The 27,507-nt window shown below is 40.7% G+C and overlaps 1 protein-coding gene across 9 annotated transcripts in view; it reads right to left on the bottom strand.

Annotated features, from left to right (window-relative positions):
- Positions 1-17,945: 17,945 nt before the first annotated feature.
- PRCP (prolylcarboxypeptidase) overlaps positions 17,946-27,507 on the bottom strand; it is a 72,060-nt gene continuing 62,498 nt past the window's right edge. For 4 of the 9 annotated variants that reach the window (XM_032640962.1, XM_032640965.1, XM_032640963.1 and 1 more), the window contains one exon: positions 18,237-18,985. In XM_032640962.1, the coding sequence (XP_032496853.1) occupies positions 18,769-18,985 (217 nt within the window). In that variant the 3' untranslated portion in view covers positions 18,237-18,768. Of the gene's footprint in view, positions 17,962-18,236; positions 18,986-27,507 lie in introns of those variants that run through there. The other 5 variants (XM_032640966.1, XM_032640968.1, XM_032640969.1 and 2 more) reach the window with 3 other exon arrangements.

The following is a 27,507-nucleotide window of genomic DNA, read 5'->3' as shown; positions in this document are numbered from 1 at the left end:
CAGAAAAACCATGTGAGGACACAGCAAGAAGGCAGCCATCTGCAAGCCAAGGAGAGGCCTCAGAAGAAACAAAACCTGCTGACACTTTGATCTTGGACTTTTAGCCTCCAGAACTGTGAGAAAATTAATTTCTGTCATTTAAGGTACCCAGTCTGTGGTATTTTGTTATGGCAGCCCCAACAAACCAAAGCAGATGCAATCCATTTCAAACATGTTCTCAAGCAAAGAAGAGCTAGTCCTCAGGTAAGAGGACTTGTCACATATAGTTTATCCTATATTCACCTGGTACCTGACGGGGCCATCTATGTCTGCTAATTGGTTTCATCCAAAAGAAAAATAAACTTCTCATATCTCTATGAAAGGAGGAAGTTTTACAACTTGGAGCAGGTCACCCACTGAGGTTAGGCTCCTACCTTCTCCCAGAAACTGGGATATAGGTGTTCTGTCCCCCTTAATGGTTACCTTTCAAAGAGAAGTCTCCCAGGATGGATGGTGATGCAATTGTACAACAGTGAGAATGTATCTAATGCCACTGAACCATTCACTTTAAAATGGCTAACATGTGGGCTTCCCTGGTGGTGCAGTGATTGAGAGTCCGCCTGCCGATGCAGGGCACATGGGTTCGTGCCCCGGTCTGGGAAGATACCACATGCCTCTCAGAGCGGCTGCGCCCGTGAGCCGTGGCCGCTGAGCCTGCACGTCCGGAGCCTGTGCTCCGCAAAGGGAGAGGCCACAACAGGCCCGTGTACCGCAAAAAAAAAAAAAAGGCTAACGTGAAAATAATAATAAAAAAATAAAATAACATGGTAAATTTTATGTTATATATATTTCTCCACAATTTTAAAAAGAGAGATGGTTACCAAGTCCTTGAAAGGCATTCCTGGGTTGTAAAACTGGCAAGATGCTTTTTAAAAGATTTATATACATCTCAAAGGGGTAGAGAAAGAATTTGTAAGTTTTCTTTTTAAAATGCTCTAAGGAAAAGGAGGGGAGAAGTCTCTTTTCTTATTCTCAACAACTTAAATTCTATTCCTTAATTTCATACTTAAGGAAACTGAGGTCCAGAATGATAAAAGAACTTGCCTGAGGTCACACTTGGTGAATTGCAAAGCCTGAACTTGAATTCAGATGTCCTGATACCTGGGCTAGTTCTCACTTCTGAGATACCTCCAGAGAGAGTAAAGCGCCTATACCTATACCTGGACAAGCAGCATCTTATCCTGAAGCTCACTGCCTGGCTGCTGTGCATATTAAGGATTCAATGTCCTTTGGCAATGTCTGTGTGGCTAGAGACAACACAACAACTCATCTCAGTTTAGGCCAAATACAAACCACCAAGAAGCCTCTCCGGGCCCTCACTCCCTGCTGCAAGGGAGTACCTGCTCACAGTGCTTAGGGAAGTATCCCTGCCTTCCTTTCTAATCTGTCTTGACTTGGATAGATGGTATAAATTCTATACTCCCCCTCTGCTTCTAGGCCAAGGAGAACCCCTTTGAAGGCAGGGCTTTGAAGAAGCAAAGCTTTGAAGGGGTTAGGAGAGAAAATCCAGGTGCTTGGCCCAATGTGGTGCCATCTCCAAGAGGCTGGCTTATATTGTTCCAGGCACTAACAATAATAGCGACTACATTTCTACAGCACTTAACAGTTTCTAAAATCCTGTAAAACCTCCTTTATCATCACAATAACCTTCTGAGTAAAAATGGAAGGCTTTACACACATCCACTACCTACCTTCCCCTTCCCCTAATACACACACACACACACACACACACACACACACACACACACACACACACACACCCCACCACCACCACCACACATACCACTTCATCCTCCTGTCAAAATATACACATACATCTTTTCCCTCCACACCCAACCTATTATTTTTTAGTTAAAAACCTTAAGGACATTCAGGAGTTTGACCAAGTTGCTGACACAGGAGGCTGCTGAACTCCCGTGCTCCCATGCACACTCCAAATATACAGCTATAGACAGAGCAGTTCCCTCTGAAATAAATACAGAAACTAGCTGAGAAACTCTTACACATCAGGCAAATGAGAAAACACCCATATCAAAACAGGTAGGAAAAACTGAGACACACTCACCATAGACTCTACTAGCAGCACAGCACCATGTAGTTGGGAAGGAATTCCCAACATCCAGCTTCTCCCTGAAATGCAACGGGTTTGGACCCACATTTTGTGATCTAACTTTTAACCTGAGGGATAGGCCCCCAGAACACCAGGCTCTGAAGGCCAGTGGGGCTTTCATCCACAAGTCCCACAGGACTGTAGCAAACAAAGACACAGTTCTTGATGGTTTCAGGAATACACCACCCTGGTTACACACCTCAGGCCAAGCACAGAAGGAGCAGGCAAAAATGCTCATCTACCAGGTTCTTCCTGAAAGGGACTTAAATACATACTTTCCCAGCTGCTGCCTGAGGGGCCAGCTTCCAATCAGCCTGCATGTAGGTACTGAATGCATTCCTCCCCTTTGGCACACTGACAGGTCTTGACACGCCTACTACTAAATAGTCATTAAGAACAAAGAAGGCACTTTGGACAATCACAAAGGTTTGTGAGACAATTAAGAGCTAGGGCTGGGCTGAGCAATAAGGTTCATCTCCTACATGAGGCCACTCCATCAAGACTGGGAGAGTTGGCTCTTTTATCTAATTTACATAAACCAACACAAAGAGTCAAAGAATATGAAGAAACAGAGATATATGTTCCAAACAAAGTTAAAAGATAAAACTCTAGAAACAGACCTTAATGAAACAGAGATAAGGGATTTACCTGATAAAGCATTCAAAATAATGGTCATAGTCTCTTCAGCAAGTGGTGTTGGGAAAGTTGGATGCTGCATGTAAATCAATGAAGTTAGAACATTCCCTCATAAATAAGACATGACACAATAAAACTCCCAGAAGAGAACATAGGCAAAACACTCTCTGACACAAATCAAAGCAATGTTTTCTTAGGTCAGTCTCCCAAGGCAATAGAAATAAAAATAAATAAATGGGACCTAATCAAACTTATAAACTTTTGCATAGCAAAGAAAACCATTAAAAAAAAACACACAACCGATGGACTGGGAGAAAATATTTGCAAATGATGTAACTAACAAGGGCTTAATTTTCAAAATATACAAACAGCTCATACAACTCAATAACAAACAAACAAACAAAAATCAAAAAATGGGCAGAAGACCTTATTAGACATTTCTCCAAAGAAGACATACAGGGCTTCCCTGGTGGCACAGTGGTTGAGAGTCCGCCTGCCGATGCAGGGGACACAGGTTCATGCCCCGGTCTGGGAGGATCCCACATGCTGCGGAGTGGCTGGGCCTGTGAGCCATGGTCGCTGAGCCTGCACGTCCGGAGCCTGTGCTCCGCAACGAGAGAGGTCACAACAGTGAGAGGCCCCATACCGAAAAAAAAAAAAAAAAAAAAAAAAGCTTGACTTAAAAGAAGATATACAGATGGCCAATAGGCACATGAAAAGATCCTCAACATTGTTAATTATTAGAGAAATGCAAATCAAAACTACAATGAGGTATCACTTCACACCAGTCAGAATGGCCATCATCAAAAAGTCTACAAACAATAAATGCTGGAGAGGGTGTGGAGAAAAGGGAACCCTCTTGCACTGTTGGTGGGAATGTAAACTGATACAGCCACTATGAAGAACAGTATGGAGGTTCCTTAAAAAAATAAAAATAGAGCTACCATATGACCCAACAATCCCACTACTGGGCATATACCCTGAGAAAACCATAATTCAAAAAGAGTCATGTACCACAATGTTCATTGCAGCTCTATTTACAATAGCCAGGACATCGAAGCAACCTAAGTGTCCATCGACAGATGAATGGATAAAGAAGATGTGGCACATATATACAATGGAATATTAGCCATAAAAAACACGAAATTGAGTTATTTGTAGTGAGGTGAATGGACCTAGAGACTGTCATACAGAGTGAAGTAAGTCAGAAAGAGAAAAACAAATACTGTATGCTAACACATATATATGGAATCTAAAAAAAAAAATGATACGGATGAACCTAGGGGCAGGACAGGAATAAAGACGCAGACATAGAGAATGGACTTGAGAGGGCTTCCCTGGTGGCGCAGTGGTTGAGAGTCCGCCTGCCAATGCAGGGGACATGGGTTTGTGCCCTGGTCCGGGAGGATCCCACATGCCACAGAGCAGCTAGGCCCGTGAGCCATGGCCGCTGAGCCTGTGCGTCTGGAGCCTGTGTTCCACAGTGGGAGAGGCCACAACAGTGAGAGGCCCACGTACTGCAAAAAAAAAAAAAAAAAAAAAGAAACAAATCAACAAAATGAAAAAGCAACCTATGAAATGGGAGAAAACATTTACAAACCATACATCTGATAAGCAGTTAATATTCAAAATATGCAAGAAACTTTTACAAATCAATAGCAAAAATACAAATAACCTGACTTTAAGATGGACAAAAGACCTGGATAGACATTTCTCCAAAGAAAAAAATATTTGAAGATCATAATAATGAGTTCAACTAAAACACAAGCCATAGGGACGTGATGCATGGCAACCTTTTTCAACAACAGTCCCCCGATAAAATTAAATCTTACAGAAAATATTTTGAATGACTTTTTTTTTTAATTCTCTTAAGGATGGTGCCATTTCTAGATGCAATGGAGAAAAGTTAATTCATTACACACAATAGATACTTTAAGCATTGGGGCATAATTCCTTCATTGAATACACAAAAAAGACTTGAATTGAGAGTCTGAGAAAGAGAGAAGGGTCAAGAAGGAAGCCTGGGCTTCAGGTGTGGCACCTGAGAAGCTGGGAGTTCTATTTACTGAACCTAGAAACACAGCACTCCACCCCCACCACTCTGGTTGTAGAGAGTTCTGCTGCAACTATGGTGATATTTCTTGTCCTTTCTGTGCAATCTTCTTGGATGTCCCACAAGCAGAATCACTCCTCATGTCCTGAAACCAAGTTCTCATTTTTCATTCCCCTACATTCCCTCTCCACCCTCAGTTGGTTGGACTTTACCCTGGAGATGACAGAAAGTCAGTGTTTTGCAATCATCAGTTCAAGGGCAGGCCCTATGCAGATGTATCTGTGCAATCTCACAGTGCCTGCCACAGGGCAGGTGCTCCCTATATATTGAGTGAATAACTAGTTATGCATTTATGATGACTAAACCCTTTGGAACTTCCTAAGCAAGAAAGTGACTTAAGATTTGTCTTTAATTGGATTACTCTGGCTGCAGTGTGCAGAATCTCCTAGAGCAGGTCTTCTCAACCTCGGCACTACTGATATTTGAACTGATTAATTCTCTGCTGTGAGGGGCTGTCCTGTGCATGGTAGGATGTTTAGCATCCTACATCCCTGGCCTTTACCCACTAATTACCATTAACTCTCCTGTCCCCAGTTATGAAAGCAAAAATGTCTCTTCAGACATTGGCAATGTTCTCTAGGAAGCAAAATTGTCCCGGAATGAGAACCACTGCCCTGAAGGGAAAAGAAAATGAAAGATCAGTCAGGAGGTCATTCACCACATAATGTCATAGGAGGAAGAAGAGGGAGTACAGTCACATTGACTGAAAATGTCTACTATGTGCTGGGCACTTTGTATATATTATCATATTTTAAAGAGGGATATGGGATAAGAGAGCTCTACTCCCATACCAAATCCCTTCAGGGTTACCTGAGGTCAAGCTCCCAAATGATTAAACCCTAAAACAGACACCATCACTTTCCCTGGCCCCATATAAACGCGGTGGAATCTAATTCCCACGCCATGTCAAAGAGAAGTGTTTGACATTGCTCCATGGATATTAATTTAAGTTATTCTGGGGAGGCCTCAGAGTCACTTTCCAGTCAGATCCAAGGGGGGACAGGACAGAGGTTCTTTGCACAAGGTGGTCAGACTCCAGACCTTGAGTATCTTATTCCTTTGTCCAAGCCCTCAGCCACCCTTGGGGAGCCTCTCCCTGGGGACCACACAGCAGCTGGGCAAAGAGCTGAATGTTGGAGCCGACCAGTTTTCCTGGTGAGGTCCAGCTCAGAAGGCCCTGGAAGGTGCCTGTGCATTCACTCAGCAGCCTGGGGACTCGGTTTGCTCCCACCAACGCCCGCTGATTGCTGCTGGTATTAATAACATAAGCAGCAGGAGGCTTTGCACCAGAATCAGGGCTGTCTGGATAATTATCTAGTGGCCTAGGACCAGTCAGTAAATTACTCTGTGACCTGAGAATTCAGCAGGTTACCACCATCACTCAGGCCTGCTCACTTTATTGCTCTCCCCTCCTGCTGCACTGACATTTATTTGTCTCGTTTACATTCAGAGCATTGATTTCATGCCTTTTGTTTTCTGTCTTAGAGGTGAGAAGTAGTTTCTTTAGGAAGGCTGGTTCTCAGGTCAGTGGGATAGCTGTAGTGACAGGGAGGGGGGAATACTGGAGTTTTTGTTTTCTGCAATCATTTAGTGTGCTCCCAGCACGTCAACACCTGCTCTCTGTGGTACTCCCAAACGCATTTCTATCTTTTTTGTCAGAGTTGTGACACTCTCTAGTAAACTGCCTGTATATGTAAACTTGCATATTGGGGAAGGGGAGGTCAGAGAAGAAAACTCATATCACTCCCTCCTCACACACCACACTTCAGCTATACCAAATGGGAATGGTACATTCAAGTTAACTTTCCCAAATTACTTGGGGTATTTGCCTAAACTGTTCCCTTTATCTAGAGCACTCTTTGCCCTCTCCTGCATTGCACTCTTACTCATCTTTCAGGTCTTACCTTAGATGTCACTACCTGCACCCCCCCACACACCGACCCAAGGAAGCTTTTCCTTGCCCATCCAGAACACAGTTACTCATGCCCCTTCTGGGCTGCCGTAGCATCCTATACCTTATTTTTATTACTAAATTCAGTTGGTTGCAATTACCTGTTTTCTTGTCTGTCCCATCTTTCAGACTGTGAGCTCAATGAGAACAAGAACCAGCTCACATCTGTTCCAGGTCCCCATTTAAAGTGGCCAAAAAAATGTAATAAGTAGACGTAGGAAGATATATCTTAACTCTGTTTTCCAGGCAAACTCGTTTCCCAGCTTCAGCTCAGCCAAGACACTCACTTACATATCCAACACCACTCTTCAAAGAGAGCTGTCATGAAGTTTGCCAGTGGGGAACCTACAGCTTCAGCTAAGGACTTTATTCCCATTCCCTGCAATTATCTACTTTATTTATCCTTCTTTTCAATTCACCAATTTCTATAAATGCACCTGAAGATAATCCTGTAACTATCATTTATTGTTCACTTTAACTCCATAATCCATCTGAAAAACACAGATATTCCTGGCTCAGCTGATTAAACTGCTCTGTAAACTTGATTAAGACATTTACACGCATTCAACCTTGATTTCCTCTTGCATAGAATGAGTCCACGATCTCTTAAGTGCCTTCCATCATGAAAGTTTTCTGATTCTAAAATTTGAAGTATATTTTGTGATTCTGCACCATAAAAGTGGCTACCGTTCCCACTTTCTGCAAAACCCTTCTTAAAAACTATTTATTATTATTATTTTTTTTGGCTGCATTGCATGTGGGATCTTTCGTTGTGGCATGTGGGCTCAGTAGTTGCAGCATGAAGCCTCACTAGTTGTGGCACTCAGGCTCCAGAGCATATGGGCTCTATAGTTGTGGCACACAGGCTCCCCAGATGTGGCACGCAGGGTCAGTAGTTGCAGCACACAGGCTTATTTGTCCTGCGGCATGTGGGATCTTAGCTTCCTGACCAGGGATTGAACCAGCGTCCCCTGCATTGCAAAACGGATTCCTAACCACTGGACCACCAGGGAAGTCCTGTAAAACCCTTTTTGATAAACAAAATATGAATCAAGTAATTAATTAAAGTAAATAATTTACATACTTTTTCCACAAAGGTGCAGTGTGAAAGATCATAATCTGGCCCCAACTTACTCATCCAAACTGCCCACTCCATTATCATCACAAACTGCTTCTAACTCCTCTCTGCACAAATGCTTTTCTAGCCAATGTGCTCTCTTACCTATGCTATTCCATCTGCCTTTCTCCTCTATACACCTGGAAAACTTCTAATTCTGTTTTGAAACCCAGCCGTGGTTAACTCCTCAGGGAAGTCTTCCTTGATTTGAGATGCAGCATGGCACAATGAATAAGGGTTTAAACTGTAAAGTCAGACAGATTTGGGACTCTAATTTGGCCCACCACCTATGGTGGTGGAAAAGTGACTTAATTGATCTGACCAAGCCTCAGCCTCCTCATCTGTGCAATGGGCATAATAGTTCCTACCTCATAGGGCTACAAGGATTGAATGAGGTAACCTAAGAAAGACATTTGACTCAGCTCCTGGCAAATAATAAGTATTGTATAACATTTAGCTATTATTATTGACTCCAGGTTAAAATTAATCACTTCTGATGCATACTTATCAAGCTGAATTTTACAGGCCTGTCTTCCCTACAAGATTATGACTTCCTTAAAGTTCAGAGACTTATTCATATCTGTATTCCCAGAACTGTGCCCAGAACATAGTAAGTAACGAATAAATGTTTTAAGTTAAATTGAATTATACATTTAGAAAAGAAAGGTATTCTTAAAAGAACAAGAATTCAAAATAATACTTTAAATAAAGTAAGGTAAAATAAAAAATAAAAGTGTACAACATGTTATCTGATCATGCTCTAGATTGGCTGTGACACTTTCACATTCATATTCAGGTTTTCACTTTGGTTTTCACAGTGAATTTATGTGGCAGGTATTATTATCCTGAGTTCACAAATGAGAGAAAGGACTTTGATTTTGCTTCAAATTCACAGAGCAATTTGCAGAACCCAAACCTGTATCATTTTTCTCCCCTCTTATGCTTCTCTTGCCCACCCCCACCCCCCAAAAAGGAGCAGCTCGACCACTCTTAAAACTCAGGTGTAAGATTTTAAGCTTCCACAAGTGATCCCTCACCCAGCACCCAATGAAAGCAGGCACAAAGACAGGGCCCTTCTCCGAGATGCCATTCCCGCTGGTTACTGCGGCCCCTACTTCTTCGCACGCTGGAGGAGAAAGCATGCATGGGCTGTATATTTTGCCCTCAGCATTCAGGAGACACTTGGTTTCTGCCAGTGCTTTGAGCTCCTCCAGGCTTTTCCTGTACTTTTGTGCAGCTGAGAAGGTGAAGCATAAGGGTATCAAAAGCTGCAAACAGTCCCTACCTCTGGAGACAGGCATTTACTAGAAGAAAGAACGGACCAATGGCTCCCCAGAGCATTGTTCAGCCACATTAGAGAAAGGATTAAGCAGATACATTCAGCTATTCTAACAGATTTTCTTTAAGCTTTGAATACGCCTCTCACCCTCACTCAGATAATCACATTAGTTTTGTCATTAAAAGCTCCCTTTTGTAGAAAGTACCTAAACCGCTTAAACCACCCAGAGAGGTCGCATACATTATCAAACACCAAGACAAACAAAAGGGATTTTCTGTTCCACATCTCAGTTTTCCTTATTCCTCAAAAAATCTGGGAAATCAAGGTAGAAATTACTTTGCAAATGGATAGTGGCAGGACAGCAATTCTCAATCCTTCCTTCCCTGGGAAGTCCCTTAGCAATCAGAACTGGGAAGACTGAAAAACCTCTTTTGCGCTGGGGCCAGAAGAAAACAAAAGTTTAGCCAGGGATGAAGACAGCAGAGAAAGGAGGGGCGTAGAAAGAGTGTGCTTGCCTCTCTGCCACAGGAAATTGCATTTGGAACCAAGGAATGGTAGAAAAGCATAGGATTTGGGATCAGAACATGCCATTTACTGGATCTGTGGTTAGTGGTTGGGGGTGGAAGAGTTTCTTCATTTTTCTTGGCCTTATGGTCCTCCTTTATAAAATGGAGGTAGGTAATATCTGCCTTGCTTCCTGCACAGGGATGTTAAGGGGCTCAAAATGAGAAAAAGCAGGCAGCAGAGTTCATGTAAACTATGATACAAGCATTACAGGGGAGGTTTCTTTTGGCTTTCTTTTTATAACCCCCATGATGATAGGAGCTATGTCTATCTTTTTCACAATAACATGATGGGTGCCTAACCCTTGGTACATGATGAGTGCTTAAGATTTTTTTTTAAATAGTGCTTTTATTGCCTTTCTCATCAAGCTCCATCCTCCCTGCAAACTTCCATCCTTCAAGTCTCAGTTCAAATGTTACTTCTCCTTTAGAGCCTTCCTCAAACTTTCAGGATGAATTCATCACTTCAGCTTTCATGCTCCCACAGCATTCTGAATGCAACCCAAATTCTTAGCCCAAAGTATTTAATCATCTGACATTGTGACCATCTCTCCCCTTTAATAGTGAGCTTCTTGAAAACAATAGGGCTTTGCCTTTGAATTCTTACTACCTTACACTGTACGGCATAGAGTAGCCATTCAATAAACGTTTGAATGAACAAATGATAAATGAACAAACAATCCAAAGAATTGCAGTTATTTGGCCCAGTGAAGAGAAATTCAAGGAGTAACTTAAGAATCAGACTTCAAAATAAAGGTTATTAAATTTTAGAGAAGATAATGTGTCTGTACTATACACTGTGCTATTGTTATTTTTAGAGTGTAAGACTATTGGATGAGCTGAAAAACCATCAGTCTTTCATCTCCTTTGCTGGGTAAAACTTGAGGAAAGGGCCTTAAATTATAATGGAGAAGATTTAGGTTAGACTAGAGTTTCTCAACACCAACATTATTGCCATTTGGGGCCAGACAATTCTTTGTTGTGAGAGGCTGTCCTTTGCACTGCAGGATGTCCACTAAATTAGACGCCAGTACAACCCCCCCCTCCCCCCCCCACACACATACACATCGACTTGTGATGACCAATAACATCTCCAGACATTGTCAAATGTCCCTGGGTGGTAAAATTGACACCAGTTGAAAACCACTGGCTTAGACCTAAAGAATAAACTCCCGCAGGTGAGGGTTTTGTGGCATCAGAAAAGGAGACAAAACAGGTAGTGTAACTGACCATGAGTTCCTTAGAGATAAAGCAGATGATTTACTTTACTGTTTTATATTGTACCTTCCATTCTGAAGGTAGATGATTAACTAATTGAACTGACATCATGATAACATATGAAATGTCCCGTCGACTGTGAGATTTCTGAAACAAGAATAATCTGAGAGCCTGTGTCAATGAAAAAGGAGGCCATTTATCAAATCATCTGGCTATTTCCACTGTACTGAACTTATTCAAGGGCATTTACCATACATCCTCAGTGTCATAGCACCTTACATATCACCTGAGCAAAAAGTTTCACTTGGAGTTTAATATCTTGGAGTTATTGATGGATGGTTTTCTGCACGCCTTTCTTTGGCTCTTTGCATCTAGATTTCAGGGGCTACAAAACAAAGAAAAGCAGTTAAAACCACTCTCCCAAAGCTAAGGAGGAAGTTTGTTAACAGATGCAAACATCACTGCATAGAAGCACCTGATTCCCTATCTCTGCTCTGTCTCCACATGGCTGGTGAGCTGCCACTGGTCCCATAGTTCATCTGTGAGCCAAGTAGGGTAACAGTAGATACAAATGTCTGAGTAGATTCAGAAGCAGTTTTTCAAACTACTTCATTTGTGTTACAAAACATCATTCTTCCCCTTATTCAACTATCTACAATGACATTTAAACTGGCCAACGAACATCTATTCAGAAAAATTTTGACTGAGAGTGTTCCTCCAGACACTATAAAATCCATATATTTCTAGATTAAGTCAGATCAGCAAATACACACACACACCAAATATATATACATACCAGTAGTATATTTCATTAGCTCATTACAGTTTAATCATTATACTTTGGTGTTATGACTTTCCTTTATACTGAAAGGTCATATAAGAATGAATACAGTGAAATTTAGCAATATGTATAGAGAAATTGAAAATCTTATTCATTATATTACATTTTTCCACTTTGAGGCTCTTTCAGGAAGTTCCTGCCTGGGACTCTCCAGGCTGACTGATCTTAAGTACAGTGTGAACTGTTTGACTTTGTTTTCCTCTTTGTAGATGGCTGATAAAAAGCTTAGAGCCAAATTTTCTTGGCCTCTATCATCAGGAAATGTCTAGAATTCCAGGGCAGCATTTCCCAGTGTGTGTTTGGCAAAGCATTAGTTCTTAAATGTTGTTGAAAAAGGGGTTCGAGATCAAATAAGTTTGGGAAATGTCACATTCTTGTTGATTTCACAATGAACGTGGCATATCAAAGTTTTGAGAGATTCTGTAGTAAAGATAATCTGTTTAAATTTATTTTAACCATATTCAAACAGTTTGATCATGTACCTCTTTTTTATGTAACACCCACTTACATCTGGCCTTACTAGCATTCTGTGGAAACTGATAAATGCTGCTTTATGATTTGCATTCCTAGATAAATTTTACATCGCTATCCCTTTTAAATCTCTTCTGTCCCACTTATGCTGTGCTTACTGTATATCTTTAGATCACCTGAAATCCTTTCAGAACCAGGTGTGACAAAAATCTTAAAATAAATAATAAATAAACACACGAGCTGTATGACCTTGGGCAAGTAACTTTCACATTCCAGGCCTGGGTTTCTTTTTAAGAAGACGTTGGGATAGGAATTTATTAATTTTATTTATTTATTTTTGCTGTGTTGGGTCTTCATTTCTGTGTGAGGGCTTTCTCTAGTTGTGGCAAGCGGGGGCCACTCTTCATCGCGGTGCGCGGGCCTCTCACTATCGCGGCCTCTCTTGTTGCAGAGCACAGGCTCCAGACGCGCAGGCTCAGTAGTTGTGGCTCACGGGCCCAGCCGCTCCGCGGCACGTGGGATCCCCCCAGACCAGGACTCGAACCCGTGTCCCCTGCATTAGCAGGCAGATTCTCAACCACTGCACCACCAGGGAAGCCCGTGGGTTTCTTATTAAAGACGTTAGCCATGTTAAACACACATGTAGAACTAAATGATCCCAAGACTGCTTTTCAGCTCTGCAACTGTATGTGTCTCCACTATTAGGTAGCAAAATCTGTTAGAACCAGCCCTTTCCTTCACCCCCTTGCATTGAAAAGTGGCTCCAGAGAAATCTATCCACCTGAATGGCTATTTCTAGTCAGTGTTCTATTCCCACCTAACATCAAGGCAGAGTTATATTCAGCTCCCTTGATAAAAAGTGCCAGGCTGATGGAGTAGGAGAGGGAGGCTGGGGCATGAGTAGTTGAAGTGAGGGGAAATCAGTGGGTCCAAGTTTTAGAGGTTTTGAGTACTTGGAGACCCAGGGAAGCCCAGGGCAGGAAGTACTTTCCAAAATCCAGGGGAGCCCAGGGCAGGAGGTCATGTGAGCACATCAGAGCTGTGAAAGATCCTTGGCTATAGAGATGGACAGAAATCTTGGCCTTTCCACCCTGGAAAGTATCCATTCGTATAAATTTACCGAGGGCCTACTGAGACCAGCTGCCCAGCGCCATGCCATTACTAGATGCTGATTACTAGAAGAAGTAAGGCATAGTCCCTGCTCTCAGATAGGTAATCAAGTTGGTCTGGGCTTTGAAGGATGCAAAGAAGTTTGCCAGTGAAAACACATTGGAGGGTAGTGATAAGAAGGGAATCAGACAGAGAAGCAGTATTTTATTTTATTTTTTAAAATAAATAAATTAATTTTTTATTTTATTTATTTTTGGCTGTGTTGGGTCTTCAGTGCTGTGCACGGGCTTTCTTTAGTTGTGGCGAGCGGGGTCTACTCTTCGTTGCAGTGCGTGGGTTTCTCATTGCAGTGGCTTCTCTTGTTGTGGAGCACAGGCTCTAGACCTGCGGGCTTCAGCAGCTGTGGCACGCGGGCTTCAGTAGTTGTGGATTGCAGGCTCCAGAGCGCAAGCTCAGTAGTTGTGGTGCACAGGCTTAGTTGCTCCGCAGCATGTGGGATCTTCCCAGACCAGGGCTTGAACCTGTGTCCTCTGCAGTGGCAGGCGGATTCTTAACCACTGCGCCACCAGGGAAGCCCAGGAACAGTATTTTAGAATAACAGAAATTTTTGTGTTTGAAGTGCAGGTTATTAGGAAAGTCAAAGGCAGCAGTAAGAACAGGAAATGAGTGCAGAGAGGTAGATCCCAATTTTAGCAAAGGCTGTACCAGGGATCAAGTGATGGGTTGGCTCAGTGGAGTCAAATGTACTACAGTTGTAGGAGAATTAGGATGTTTGGGGTCTTCTTAAGAATGTATTGTGGTAAGTACAGTATAGTAGCAGCTCCTGAAGTATATTTCCTGAACACTAGTTCCTTGAGCTCACATCCCATGCTTTGATTACCATCTATTGACCATGGATCTCCAGCCCAGACTGGGTTACAGATCTTTACATCCAACAGTCCTACTTGACGGCTAGCTCCACTTGGTTATTTCAAAAGTATATAAAACTCAGCATGACAAAACTGAACTCATAATCTTCCTGCCAAACCTGGTCACCCAGTGGGGCTTTCTTTCCAGTTTATGGCACCACCATCTACCCAAGCACACAAGTCAGAAATCATCAACCTTGACACCTCCTGCCCAACTCATATCTCATATAAAACTCATCACCAAATCCCACTGGCATTCCTTACCAAATCTCTCTCAAATTCATCCACTTCTCATTTCCACTTCTACCACCCTAGTCAAAGCTCTCTTTCTCTTACTTGGACAACTGCAACTGTGGCCTCCTATATTACATGCTTACCCGCTCCAATACACTCTCCAATTTATAGCCAGAGTGATCTTTTTAATGAAAATCTGTCCATGTCACTCCCCTGAATAAGGACAGTCGACGGTTTCTCATTCCTTATAAAGACTCCTTATCATGGTCTACTTGAATGAGCTTCCTCCCTGCCCAGGTCTCCAGATTCATCTTATGTCACTTTCTCTGTGGTCATGTGGTCATCTTCTGTCCCACACAGAGGCCTTCTTTCAGTTCCTTGAGTATACGACACTCAGGGCTTTTGCACATGCCGTTTTCTCCACTCCTCTTCTAGCATAGCCCCCATTTACCGTTTAGATAACCTAAAACATCACCTCTCAGAACAGCATTCTCTTGCTCCCACAGACCAGCTCAGACTATTCCCTGCTAAATTTCCTAATAACACCACTCTTCATAACACTTATAATTGCACCCTCTGTCTGTATAATTTGACATTTCGTGCCTTCCTCCCACTGGAATGTAAACCTCATTAGTAGAGACACTGTGTTTGCTTTTTCACCATTGTATCTTCCAGGTTCCAGAACAACATCTTATGCCTTGTAAATGCTCTGTAAGTAAGAGCATTTCTGTAAGCAAAAGTTGTATTCTTTTTTTTTTTTTTTGCGGTACGCAGGCCTCTCACTGTCGTGGCCCCTCCCGTTGCAGAGCACAGGCTCCGGACGCGCAGGCTCAGCGGCCATGGCTCACGGGCCCAGCCACTCCGCGGCACGTGGGATCCTCCCGGACCGGGACACGAACCCGTATCCCCTGCATCGGCAGGCGGACTCCCAACCACTGCGCGACCAGGGAAACCCAAAAGTTGTATTCTTGATCACCATTTCAGAAAGTCACACTGCATATTTACAGATTAAAAAAAAAAACTACTTAACTTTAACCCATCATTTTCCAACCTTGCTTAACTATGGATCTTTCTATTACATAAGTCATTGGCATTTTGTTGGACATCTATGTTCCAAGAAACACTGTTTGATAGATATACACTGAATTGCTTGAGATACTCTTCCTCCACCCTCATCCTAAATAGTGTGTCTCTGAAGCCATGCGTTTATGATTTTATCCCTCCCTAACCATCTGAGAGTTGTGGGCTTGCGAGATGGTGCAGCCTCAGGGGCCTGAGGACACCATTCTGGGAAGTCGTCACAGGCCTTTTGTGAGCAGAGAAGAGGAAACTGATCTGCAGAGATGAAGCAGCCATGGGAAAGGAAGCGTTCGGCAGGGCTCCTCTACTCAAATGGGATCAGGTAGGACAACAGGAGTGAGGAGAACTGAAGGCACATGCCTTGTCTGAGGAAATTCAAATGCAGAATTCTCTTAACTAGTGGTGCTCAAGGTGTGATTCCCCAGCGTCATCTGTAAACTTGTTAAAAATGCAACTTCTCAGGATCCACCCCAAGACATATTATTACAAACTCTGGGATGGGGCTCAACAATCAATGTTTTAACAAGCCCCTCGGGTAATTCTGATGCACATGCACACTTTAGACTGCTAACCAAACTACAAATAAGAGAAGCAAATCGTATGCACTGGTTGACAACTGGTGACCTCTGCTGTAAGCGAGAGAAAGTAGCAGTCTTGACTTTTAATGACTTTCTAGACCCTAATTCCATTCTTTCACAATTCCTCGTTACCCAAGTCCCGTAGCTATTACTACATAGCTTCAATAAATTCCCTCTTTTGCTTAAGTTGGTTTAATGAGGTTTTGTTGCTTGAATTCAAACAAAGATTTAAGCTACACCAATAAAGTGAAAGCAACAAAACAACAACAACAAACAAACCTGGATGCAAAGCTGGGTTCTGCTAAAAATGAGCTGTGAGGCCTTAGACAAGTCCCTTCTCTGTGGGCCACAATGCCATCACCTATGAATGATGTGGTTGAACTGGATGACATCAGAGTTGCCTTCAGAACTCTCTAATACACTAGACTAGACATTGGCTCCTCTGGATAATCTCTTGACTCTACAGATCCCTTAAGAAAGATCTCTAAATTTCTTTAGTTCTGCCCATTGACTCTAGGTAGTTAGAGTAACAAAGACACAGAATAAAAAACACTTCAACTCTCTGTGTCTCTCTTTCCTGGTCTTCAAAAGCATCATCTAATAATTAGAGGGATGCTTTAAATAAGGCTTATTTGATGCTTCAATTATTTTTCAATTTAAAATTAAATTTTAGCATATTATAATTAGGCCAACTTTAGTTAAGGTTGCTATCTGTCATGAAATGTACATAGAAAAAACATGTACATAAAAAAGTCATTTTTTGACAACTTTTCTCTTCACAAAAATGCAACTCATCCAAACAATCAATATTAAGTGAAGTGGCAAAGTATTTTAAAGATTTTAAGTAAAAAAGGTTTCAATGAAAATATCCTAAAATCAATATAGCCTAAATAGTAAGAATATTCTCCATTAAGCCCATAAACCCTGCATTATATAACTTCTTAGTTGACAAAGAATAAAAATTAGTATTGTCTTGACCCTTAAATTCCCACCCCAGCAGACTTTTCTCTGATGCTGAAATGAAAATAGTGACCAAATGCTTTGATGGACAACTTATCACAATGAGAAGTGAAGGCTTCCGAAACCAGACAAAGATTTTTCTGTATCTCCCAGATGCCAGGGAAAGTAAGGGGAATATTTCAGTCTCCCACCCAAGAATGAACATTATATCTGCATCTTATAAAAAAAAATAAGTGCTTTAGAAATACTCAAGCTCAAGATACAGTTTTTAAAAAGCAGAAAATGTTCCCAAGGCAGAGTGAAAAAAAAAACTGAGAGAAAATAAAAGGAAACAAGGGAAAAGAAATCTTTCAACAGAGTAGAAACTGTTAGTCTCTCTGTCCCTGAAAGGTTTTGATCCAACCCTATTTGTTATCCTAGAAAAGCTCTTCTGAAGAAAGGTCTCAGTGTAAGAACTGCTTGAAAGAAGCCAACCCCTTGGAAATAGGAACGGCTCAGCCATTTATTAATGTCAAATATGCTGCCTGCATGAATTAGTCAGCTTGTCTTTTGGAAGCCATACAGAAAAGTTCTTGTGCACCTGCCTCTTAGTGTCCTGACACTTCTGGCTTTAATGACAGCATAACAATCACCAGAAAATAAAATTAAAAAACCAAAATGCTGAACATAATTATATTTTACCTTCTGAATAGCTGATTCATCAGTTTTTAAAGGCTTCTTAATGAAGTATCATCAGTAACCACAGAATATAACCTGCTCAGATGTAAAAAGAAAAGGAAAACAGAGTCATTTTCCTAAACTGGCAAAACCTGACCAAACTACCACAAAACTGACCTCAGAAACAAAGAGAAATGGAGCAGAAAAAGGCCAGATTTCTTACTGGCAGTACCATGGTGGCAAATATCCCAGAACTAAGAAAAGCTGCCAAATAGAAGAGAGAAAATTAAAGGACTTTACAAAAACAGCCAAGCCCAGTGCACACAGCATTCCCAACAGCTGGAGTGAGCTTCAGAAGCAACACACAGGTATAAGGTCCAGCCCTATTCTTTATTTACAGCACAGTTCAAAGTCATTAAATCAAGCACAAAAGAAATGGTTCCCATTTCCTGGTTTGGCACTGGATATCCTTCCTACCAGCTGCAATTACATCATTTTTATCCATCTTCTGCTTTTCCTTTTGGGAAAGTAGACGAGGGGCTAGTGACAAATGGGCCAAAGAGACTTCAACTTCGAAACCAATAAATCCCTGCTTTCAGAGAAACCAAGGAAGTGACTCCCCCCTCTTGTGAAAGGCAGTCAATACTCTGCTCTAGTTATCAAGGCCACTGATGGTGTGGGAAAGCTGTCATGAAGAGATTCTTCCTGGAGGTGGCACAAAGATGGCAAGGACTCAGGTCATTGGATGGCTGCTATCACCACCATCACGTTCTCTTCTATCTCAACCTTCACCACACCAAATCTAATAAACAAGGGAAAGTAATTATGTACAGAAAACCAAAGTGAATGGAAGTGTGGGTGGAATGAACTTAAAAGAAGAAACTGAAAATGATCAAACGTTACTCAGTGCATCTTTCTTAGACTTGCATAGAAATCTTTGATCCACTGCTTCATGTGTCTCACTTCCAAGGAGCGGGCTAATAGCACAGTGACGGGATCAAAGGCATTGTTGGCTCGAAGATCTAGATGATGCGCTCCCTCTGGGATGACGATCGCAAGTAAGGTGTCTGTAATATCCTTAGTTACTCCACCTCCTGACCATGGGTCTATTTCACCATTGCTAAGTGAGGGAAAGAAAAAAAAAAAAACAGATTATTAGTTTTTTATATCTATACAAATATAAGATAGGAGAAACCTACTATATGCATAACACCTAAAATTATAAGCTTATAACCTGGGGGATTTGATCTGAGGATTTAATCTGTCATATAGAAAGGTGCTTTATCCTGGAGTTTGACAATATTTCTGCAAGCAGGTACAGAAATAGGACCAGAGAAGACTGAAGGTGATGCCCCATGAATCAACCTAGATTGTACTGGGACTTGGAATTTAGAAGACTGAATTCCAATCCTGGCTTCATCACTCAAAAGCTGTATGACCTTACACAAGTTACCTGACTCAGTCTCCTTATCTGTAAAGTAGAGTTAACAAAGCCTACCTCATAAGGTTGCTTCAAGGGTTAAATCAGATTCTACATGTGGATATGTTTAATAAGTGTCAGGCACATAGGAGTCCTTCAATTAAAGCCAGTCTCCTTCTTTCCTAAGACCCAAATACCAAAGTGATAAAGAAAATTTTCCATATTTAAAAATGTTAATTATCTCTAGGGCTCTTTAAAAAAACAAACCATTTTTTTAAAAAAATGTCCCTCTTAGTATAGTACTTTGGGAAATAGGGCGGTAGGACTGAAAAAACTGCTCTGAATCTAGAATCAGAACTTTTGGGCATTACTCAAGATACTCATTTTACATTAGCTTTAAAATTAAGGAAATGCTATTAGGTTATTAGTCCTGGCTGGTTCACACAACACATTTCAGAATGATATAAACAGGATCAGTTATTGAAACAGGATATTTAGTTTAGCTGAAAAAAAAGCCAATACAAACACAGACAGCATCCCTAATAATATTTGTTAACAGCTTTGTTGAGCTATAATTCATCTCCCACAAAAGGGACACTTATATCGTACAAATTCAATGGTTTTTAGTGTATTCAGAGATGTGTAACCATCATCACGATCAATTTTAGAACATTTTCATCACCCCCAAGAGAAACCTATACTCACTGGCAGTCAAATCCCCATTTCCCTCTACTACTTCCCCTCACTCTCAGCCCCAGGCAACCACTAATCTACTTTCTATCTCTATAGATTTGCCTATTTTGGACATCTCATATAAATGGAATTATATAATGGGTATTTTCTGTGATTGGCTTCTTTCGCTTTGACATATTTTCGTTTCATCCATGTTGTAGCACGTATCAGTACATTTTTCCTTTTTATTGCCAAAAATATTCTATTGTATATGGATATGCCACATTTATTTATCCATTCATCAGATGCACATTTGTGTTGTTTCCACTTTTTGGCTATTATGAATATTACTCCAATGAACATTTGTGTACAAGTTTTTACATGGATGAATATTTTCATTTCTTTTGGGTATATAACTAGGAATGGAATTTCTGGGATATATAATGACTTAACCTTTTGATGAACTGCCAAACTGTTTCCCAAAGTGACTGCTCTATTTTATACTCCCACAAACTACATCTGAGGGTTCTAAATTCTCTGTATCCTCACCAACATTTATTAAGTGTCTTTTTGATTATAGTCATCCTATGTGGGTGTGAAATGGAATCTCATTGTGGTCTTGATTTGCATTTCCCAAATGACTGATGGTATTGAGAATTTTTTTCATGTGCTGATTGGCCTTTTGTATATCTTTTTTGAAAAAAATGTCTACTCAGATCCTTGCTCAATTTTAAATTGCATTATCAATTAAATCATTTGATCCATTTTGAGTTAATTTTTTTGTATAGTATGAAATAGGGATCCAGCTTTATTCTTTTGCCTGTGAATATCCAGTTTTCCCAGCATCATTTCTTAAAAAAAAACTATTCTTTCCTCAATGAATTGTCTTAGCATTCTTGTCAAAAATCAATTAACCACACAGATAAGGGCTGACTTCTAGACTGTCAATTCTCTTCCACTGATCTATATGTCTATGTTTATGCCAGTATCACACTGTATTGATTACGGTAGCTTTATACAAAGTTTGAAATCCGGAAGTATGAGTTCTTCAAATTTGTTCTTCCTTTTCAAGATTGATTTAGCTATTCTGGGTCCCTTGCATTTTTAGATGAATTTTAAGATCAGTTTGTCAATTTCTGACTGGTTTAAAGTTTACAAAGCCTTTCATATTTGACCTCACATTATATCAACCATTGAGATAGGTTTAATTACAACTCTTAGAGATGAGAAAACTAATGCCTAGTGAAGTTAGAAGGCTTACTCAAATCAAGCCTCTGAGATACAAACTCAGATCTTGTAAGCCTATTCCAACGCTCATTTTATACTACACATTGCATTTCATGGACACATGATTGCTGTTGGAAATCAACAGCGCATACCATCTTGGCTTGTGTGGTGCAGAGTAAGAAGAGCACAAACTTCGGGATCAGACACACCTGGGTTCCAGTCCCAGGCCTGCCTCTCATCTTCCTAATCTCATGGAAGCTTAGATTCCTCAGGATATAACAGGGGCTGAAACAGCTGGATTTAAGTACCTGGCCCATGGTAGGTATTAGGTCACTTTTCCCTGTACAGCACCTCTTGGTATGTCTATCTATAAATCACTTGAAATCACTTACAGAACATTTTAATGTGTGTTCTGACATTTGTTTAATGCACATTCTATTTTGCTGATATTGTTACAAAGCCTGAAATAACAAATCTTCAAGGTCATATTATCAGACATACGAAATTATTTCCATAATTTGCATAATCATTTAAGAAAAACCCTATCATCTATAAGTACGATCTATACACAAATGACTATCAAATAGTATCTTTAGCCAGGACCTTTCCCCTAAACTTCAGGACCAATATTCAATTATATACTTGACATTTTTACATGGCAGTCTAACGAGACATCTCAAGCTTTCAGGTCCAAAACAGAGCTCTTTATACTCTCCAACTCCCAACCAGCCCTGCGACTATCTTCCCAACCTCTGTCAATGGCAACCTTATCTTTCCAGTTGCTGGGCCAAAAACTTGTTACTTTTCAATCTGTCTTTCATATCTAATCTGTTGACAAATCCTGTCAGCTATAAATTCAAATATACCCAGAATTTGAACTCTTCTCACCACCCCACTGCCACTGCTCTGGTCTAAGTCACCCTTATCTCTAGCCTGAAGAGCCTTTTTTTTTTTTTTTTTTTGCAGTACGTGGGCCTCTCACTGTTGTGGCCTCTCCCTTTGCGGAGCACAGGCTCCGGATGAGCAGGCTCAGCGGCCATGGCTCATGGGCCTAGTCGCTCCGCGGCATGTGGGATCTTCCCAGACCGGGGCACAAACCCGTGTCCCCTGCATCGGCAGGCGGACTCTCAACCACTGCGCCACCAGGGAAACCCAGCTGAAGAGCCTTTTAACTGATCTTCCTGCTTCTACTCTTGTCTCCCTGCAATCTATTATCAATACAGCAACCAATTTGATGCTGTTAAAATCTGAATCAGATTCTGTCACTCCTCTGCTTAAAACACTCCAAGTTTTCCCATTTCCTTCAGAGTAAAAACCAAACATGCAGGACCTACAAGTCTCTAAATGATCTGGGCCCTTGCTGCCTCTCTGATTTCATCTCCTGCTACTCTCTCCCTCCTTAACTCCACTCCAGCCACACTGACTTTCTCACTGTACCTGGAGGAGAACATGCTGGGACATTTACCTCTCAAGGCCTTTGCCTCTGCTTACCTCTCTGCTTGGAGTATTCTTAGCCCACCGAACTCGTGGCTAGCTAGCTCCTTCCTCCACATCACTATTCAAAAGTCACCCCTGGGCTTCCCTGGTGGCACAGTGGTTGGGAGTCCGCCTGCCGATGCAGGGGACATGGGTTCATGCCCTGGTCCGGGAGGATCCCACATGCCACGGAGCTGCTGGGCCCATGAGCCATGGCCACTGGGCCTGCGCGTCCGGAGCCTGTGCTCTGCAACGGTAGAGGCCACTGCAGTGAGAGGCCCGCATACCGCAAAAAAACCCCAAAAAAACAAAAACACAAAAAGAAAAGTCACCCCTTGGTGAGGTCTTCCTTAGTCACCTCATCTAAAACTTCAAACTTCTCCCCACCCCCACCAAGATTTCATAACCCTCTTCCCCTTATTTATTTTTTTTTCCCTTAGCGTTTATCTCCTTTTAACATGCTTATAAGTGCTATCTTGTTCATTATCCATCTCTCAAACTAGAACTCCCCAAGGGCAGGGCTTTTTGTCTGTTTTATTACTGTATCTTCAGCACCTGGCACACAGTAGGAGCCATACAAATATTTACCGAATGAATGAAAAAAGAATGTATGTAGTTATTTGTGGCCTTACATCAGATGCCCTACACAAAAGAGATCTATAAATACACACATGCAAGTTTAGGAACATGTAAGTCACTTCAGTACTTTTCACATGGGAAAGCAGAGTTCACCTAAGTGATTCATATAAATATAGAGAGACTGACCTTCAGCTATGTGTAATACTGGCAAGAAACAATGAACTAAGTCAGCAGACCTAAGTTTTATACCCTAGTAAGTCACATGACTTTGGGTAAGTCACCTGACCCCTCTGAACCTCAATTCTCATGTGTATTACCAAAAATAATTTTTTTAAAGATAATGCCCCTCACTCACAGAGATATTGTGAGGCCCAAGTTGAATAATATATGTGGAAATAAGGTATAAACTATAAAACACATGAATGTGCAGCATTATTATAGTTATTATCATATTCTGTAAGCATAAGAAGTGTTAATACTTCTGAGAGGTAAATGAATAATGAAAAGGGATGCAATAGCATTTCTCACAGAAATCTGGTCAGAAAACTAATGCAATCAATTTTGTAGGTAAATGTACAAATTAAAAAAGAAATAAGCATTTAGGTATGTTAAATACATGTGTATCTGAAATACAAGTTTAAGACCCCTGTTCTACCCTCACCACACTTTTAACCACATTTTTCTTCTTAAAAAAATTAATTCAATTGCAACTTAACAACATCGTTCTTGGGGAAAAAAAATCACTCCAAAAATGTACTTTTTTTGGCGGGTTTTGTTAAAAACAAGAGGAAAAACTCACATGCAAAATAGGAGCCTTAGTTTTCAACTATGAGATAAATTTTTAAAGTAAACTACACAAGGAGTTGGATTCTCTTAAGTGAACAAATGGCCTTTATCATTATTGCAATTTGACAGGACCAACCCAGATAGGAAACTCTCCATTATTTGCAAAACAAAAAAGCTATCCCAACAGCCACATAATAAGCAAACTGCATTTGATTTAAAAGGTCATCTGAATCAGCCTAGTGGCTTAGCAACAGTGTTTGGAGTTGCTGAGAGACCTAAGATGCACATGGACTTGAATTTCTTGGTTCTAGACATGTGAAAGCTAAACCAGTCACTGGGAAATTTACAGGAAAAAAAAATACTGGCTTTCATGAGAGAATCTAGATGCCTGGATAAAATTCCCAACAGTGAGCCTCACTTAATTGCTGGCAACAATTAATTTGCCTGAGAAATGATGTTAAAGTAACCAGCTTCTCAGAGACTCCTTTTTGAATTTATATTTAAATAACTGAAAATGACCATTTGTAAGATAATTTCTTACCAACTGGAGTTGGGGAAAAAATAAATCCTTCTAACAAAACCACTGTGGAATAAGAAAATTGCTGAAATGGAACTATTAATAGCTACTATTAAATCCTCATTCATTCAACACATTTACTGAGTGCCTACTATGTGTCAGGTACTGACTGGGTACAGGTGACTTAACCATGAACAGACAAAACCTCTGCCCTCACAGTGCTCACTTCTATGATAATCTATCTATTCCTCAAAGTAACTCTGGCAGGTAGTCATTATTTCTAACGCATAAAAATTGGCAATTTGCCTGAGGTCACGCAGCTAATTCAGGGTAGAAGCAGAATGGCACCCAGGTCTCCCTGACTTCAAAGCCCAAGCTCTTAACTGGCAAATCTCTAATCCAACCATTAAAAACAGACTGAATTTTCTAACTAGAAAAGCAGTCACAGTTGGATTTGTGTGAGGTGACTTGAGAGAAGCATGAACATAAAATACACTTTCCACATGGTTCCTTGGACATTTTCTTACTCATCAACCAGTAATGTTTTCTAGCTGATGGTCACTAAGTAGACAGAACAGACACACCTAAAGCTGCTCTTTTACTTTCAGAATATGCTTTCTTCAGAAAAGCAGTAGAATTTTGAATTTTTAAATAACTTAAGTTTTACATTGAATTCTTCACACCTAGCAGCATATGGGAAAAGATTTCTTTTTAAAAGTAGTCTTGCCACTGCACAAAGATAAACCAGCATTTTCATATAGTTCTGCCTTTAAACTTTCACATGCCTCTGAAGCCTTTCTGAGCTTTATATCATTCCTCATCCTTATCAAACATATTAGGCATTCACTCTGTGCCAGTCACTGTAGCAGGTGCTAAAGGCACAGAGATGATTAAGACAAAGTCTCTGTCTTTGAGAAGTTTACAGTCTCATGGGGCAGATAGAAACACAAACAGATAATTTCCACACAGGGCGCTAAGGGATAGTCACAGGCCTTAGTGGAGCTAAGTGTGTGGGGGAAACCTAACCTCCCTGGAGGTGTCAGGGAAGGTTTCTTGGAGGATGCCCGAGCCTTAGGAAAAAGAAAAAAGGGGAAGGAAAGGACATTCAGGGACAGATAAGTCCCCTGTTGGCTAGAAGGTAAAGTACAGGCTGAGAGTATACTTCCATTTATTCATTCAACGTACATTTTTTGAGCATATATATTTGCTAGGTCTGGGCCAAGTACTTCACTAGGTTAAATTTTTTAAGCATCACAACAACTCTGTGGGTGATTTTACAGAAGAGAAAACTGAGGGTCAAAGAGCTTAAGTAATTTAAGACAGCTCATTCTGCCTTTGCACAACTCTGTTAGGAAGTCCTTTCTTACACTGAGCTAGAAGTTTTTAACACTGAGCCATAATTTCCACCTACTGGCTTCAGTTCTACTCCTCAACCTTTTTTCACAAAATCTATCCTTTCCACCGATGATGATGATGATGATAATGATGATGATGACGATTGTTATTTTGATACCCTGAGGAAAACAGTATAAAAGGACAAATGGATCACTAAAATACTCATCTGTAATGGTTGAATCCAATAAAAAAGGATAATGTATTTGACGAAAACTCAGATATTAAAACCTTTATACAAGGATTTAAAGACTCCACTTTACAATTCAACTTGAACTTCAGCTTTGAGCTTACAGCATCGGCATGCTAGAGAAATCCATACAAATACTACTTGGAGGTAAGGTCCTAAAGAAAAACAAGAACATGACAAAGTACTTCCTCCTCTGAGGCAACAAGATGACCTTGGACACCCAAGGCTTATACGTAAGCCTTTTTCAGTCCTCTCAGTCCTTTCGTGTTTTCCTGATTTCAAACATCCTAACTTGGCAGTTTCCTTAAATACCTTAAATATACTTATTTGCTCAACTGTCACTTCATAAGGTTGAGATGAAAAGTATAGTTTTGCAGACTCCTATTGAGGACAAGGAAAACAATTTCAGGAAATTAAAAAGAATCTTTAAGTTTTCCATATAGTGGGGGCAGGTACCCTACTGAGTGAGAAAATAGCATGAACCCAATAAGACAGAGGCTCTTTTGCAAAATGGGCAGTGCCACTGGCCTAAACCCAGAGAGTGATCCTTCAGTCAAAACAGCATTCCTCACTCCTAAAAGCTATTGGCCATGTCTAGAAGGTCAAATGTAACTCTGTTTAAAAGAGTTTGTAAAAGAATGACATTTACAATTTAAACAATAGGTCCAGTTTAAGGGATATGTACAGGTATCTCTCTACTATCTCCATATAGATTTGGGGAAATTTTTAATCAAATGGTTGCTATTTTAATAACTAACAACCTAATATTCAAGCCAAAACATGGAAATTTTGAAGTTGCAATCAGACACATAGAGTCTACTCAATTAACTCCAAAGTGAACCAATACCAAATATGACACTACTAGTGCAGCAGTGTAACAGAAGAACAAACATGGGTTTTGTAGTCAGACACACCAAGGTTGCAAACTGACTTTATCACTTGGTAACTAAAACAAAGCTGGATGAGTTTTGGCAAGTGACTGCTCACAGTGACCTTCACTTTTCTCCTCAGTAAAAAAGGGACTATAAAAACTGCTTCCAAGGGTGTTGTGAGAATTGAATTAAGTAATTTATTTAAAGTGCCTCATACAGTGCCTGGGACAGAACAGAGTGGGCACTTCAAAAGTGTTTGTTAAATATATATTAAACTTTTTTATTATCATTGATAACAATAGTAACACAAATTGAGAACAACAGATGATGCTTCACTTTGTGTTGGAGAGTATTTTTTTAATATTTTAACTTTGTTGCTGTTGTTTTTAAGCCTTTAAGCATACTGGTAATAGAGCAAAAATTCATATCACCTCTCAGCATCCTCTGTCTTTCAAGCAGTAGAAAAACATGATGGATACCACTGCTGTATTCTATATTGTTGTAACTGTGC

This window comes from Phocoena sinus, chromosome 8 (assembly GCF_008692025.1).
Source record: "Phocoena sinus isolate mPhoSin1 chromosome 8, mPhoSin1.pri, whole genome shotgun sequence".
In the NCBI taxonomy this organism is placed as follows: Eukaryota; Metazoa; Chordata; class Mammalia; order Artiodactyla; family Phocoenidae; genus Phocoena; species Phocoena sinus.
Note: the sequence above shows the minus strand (reverse complement) of the source record. Positions and strands in the feature narration are given on the sequence as shown.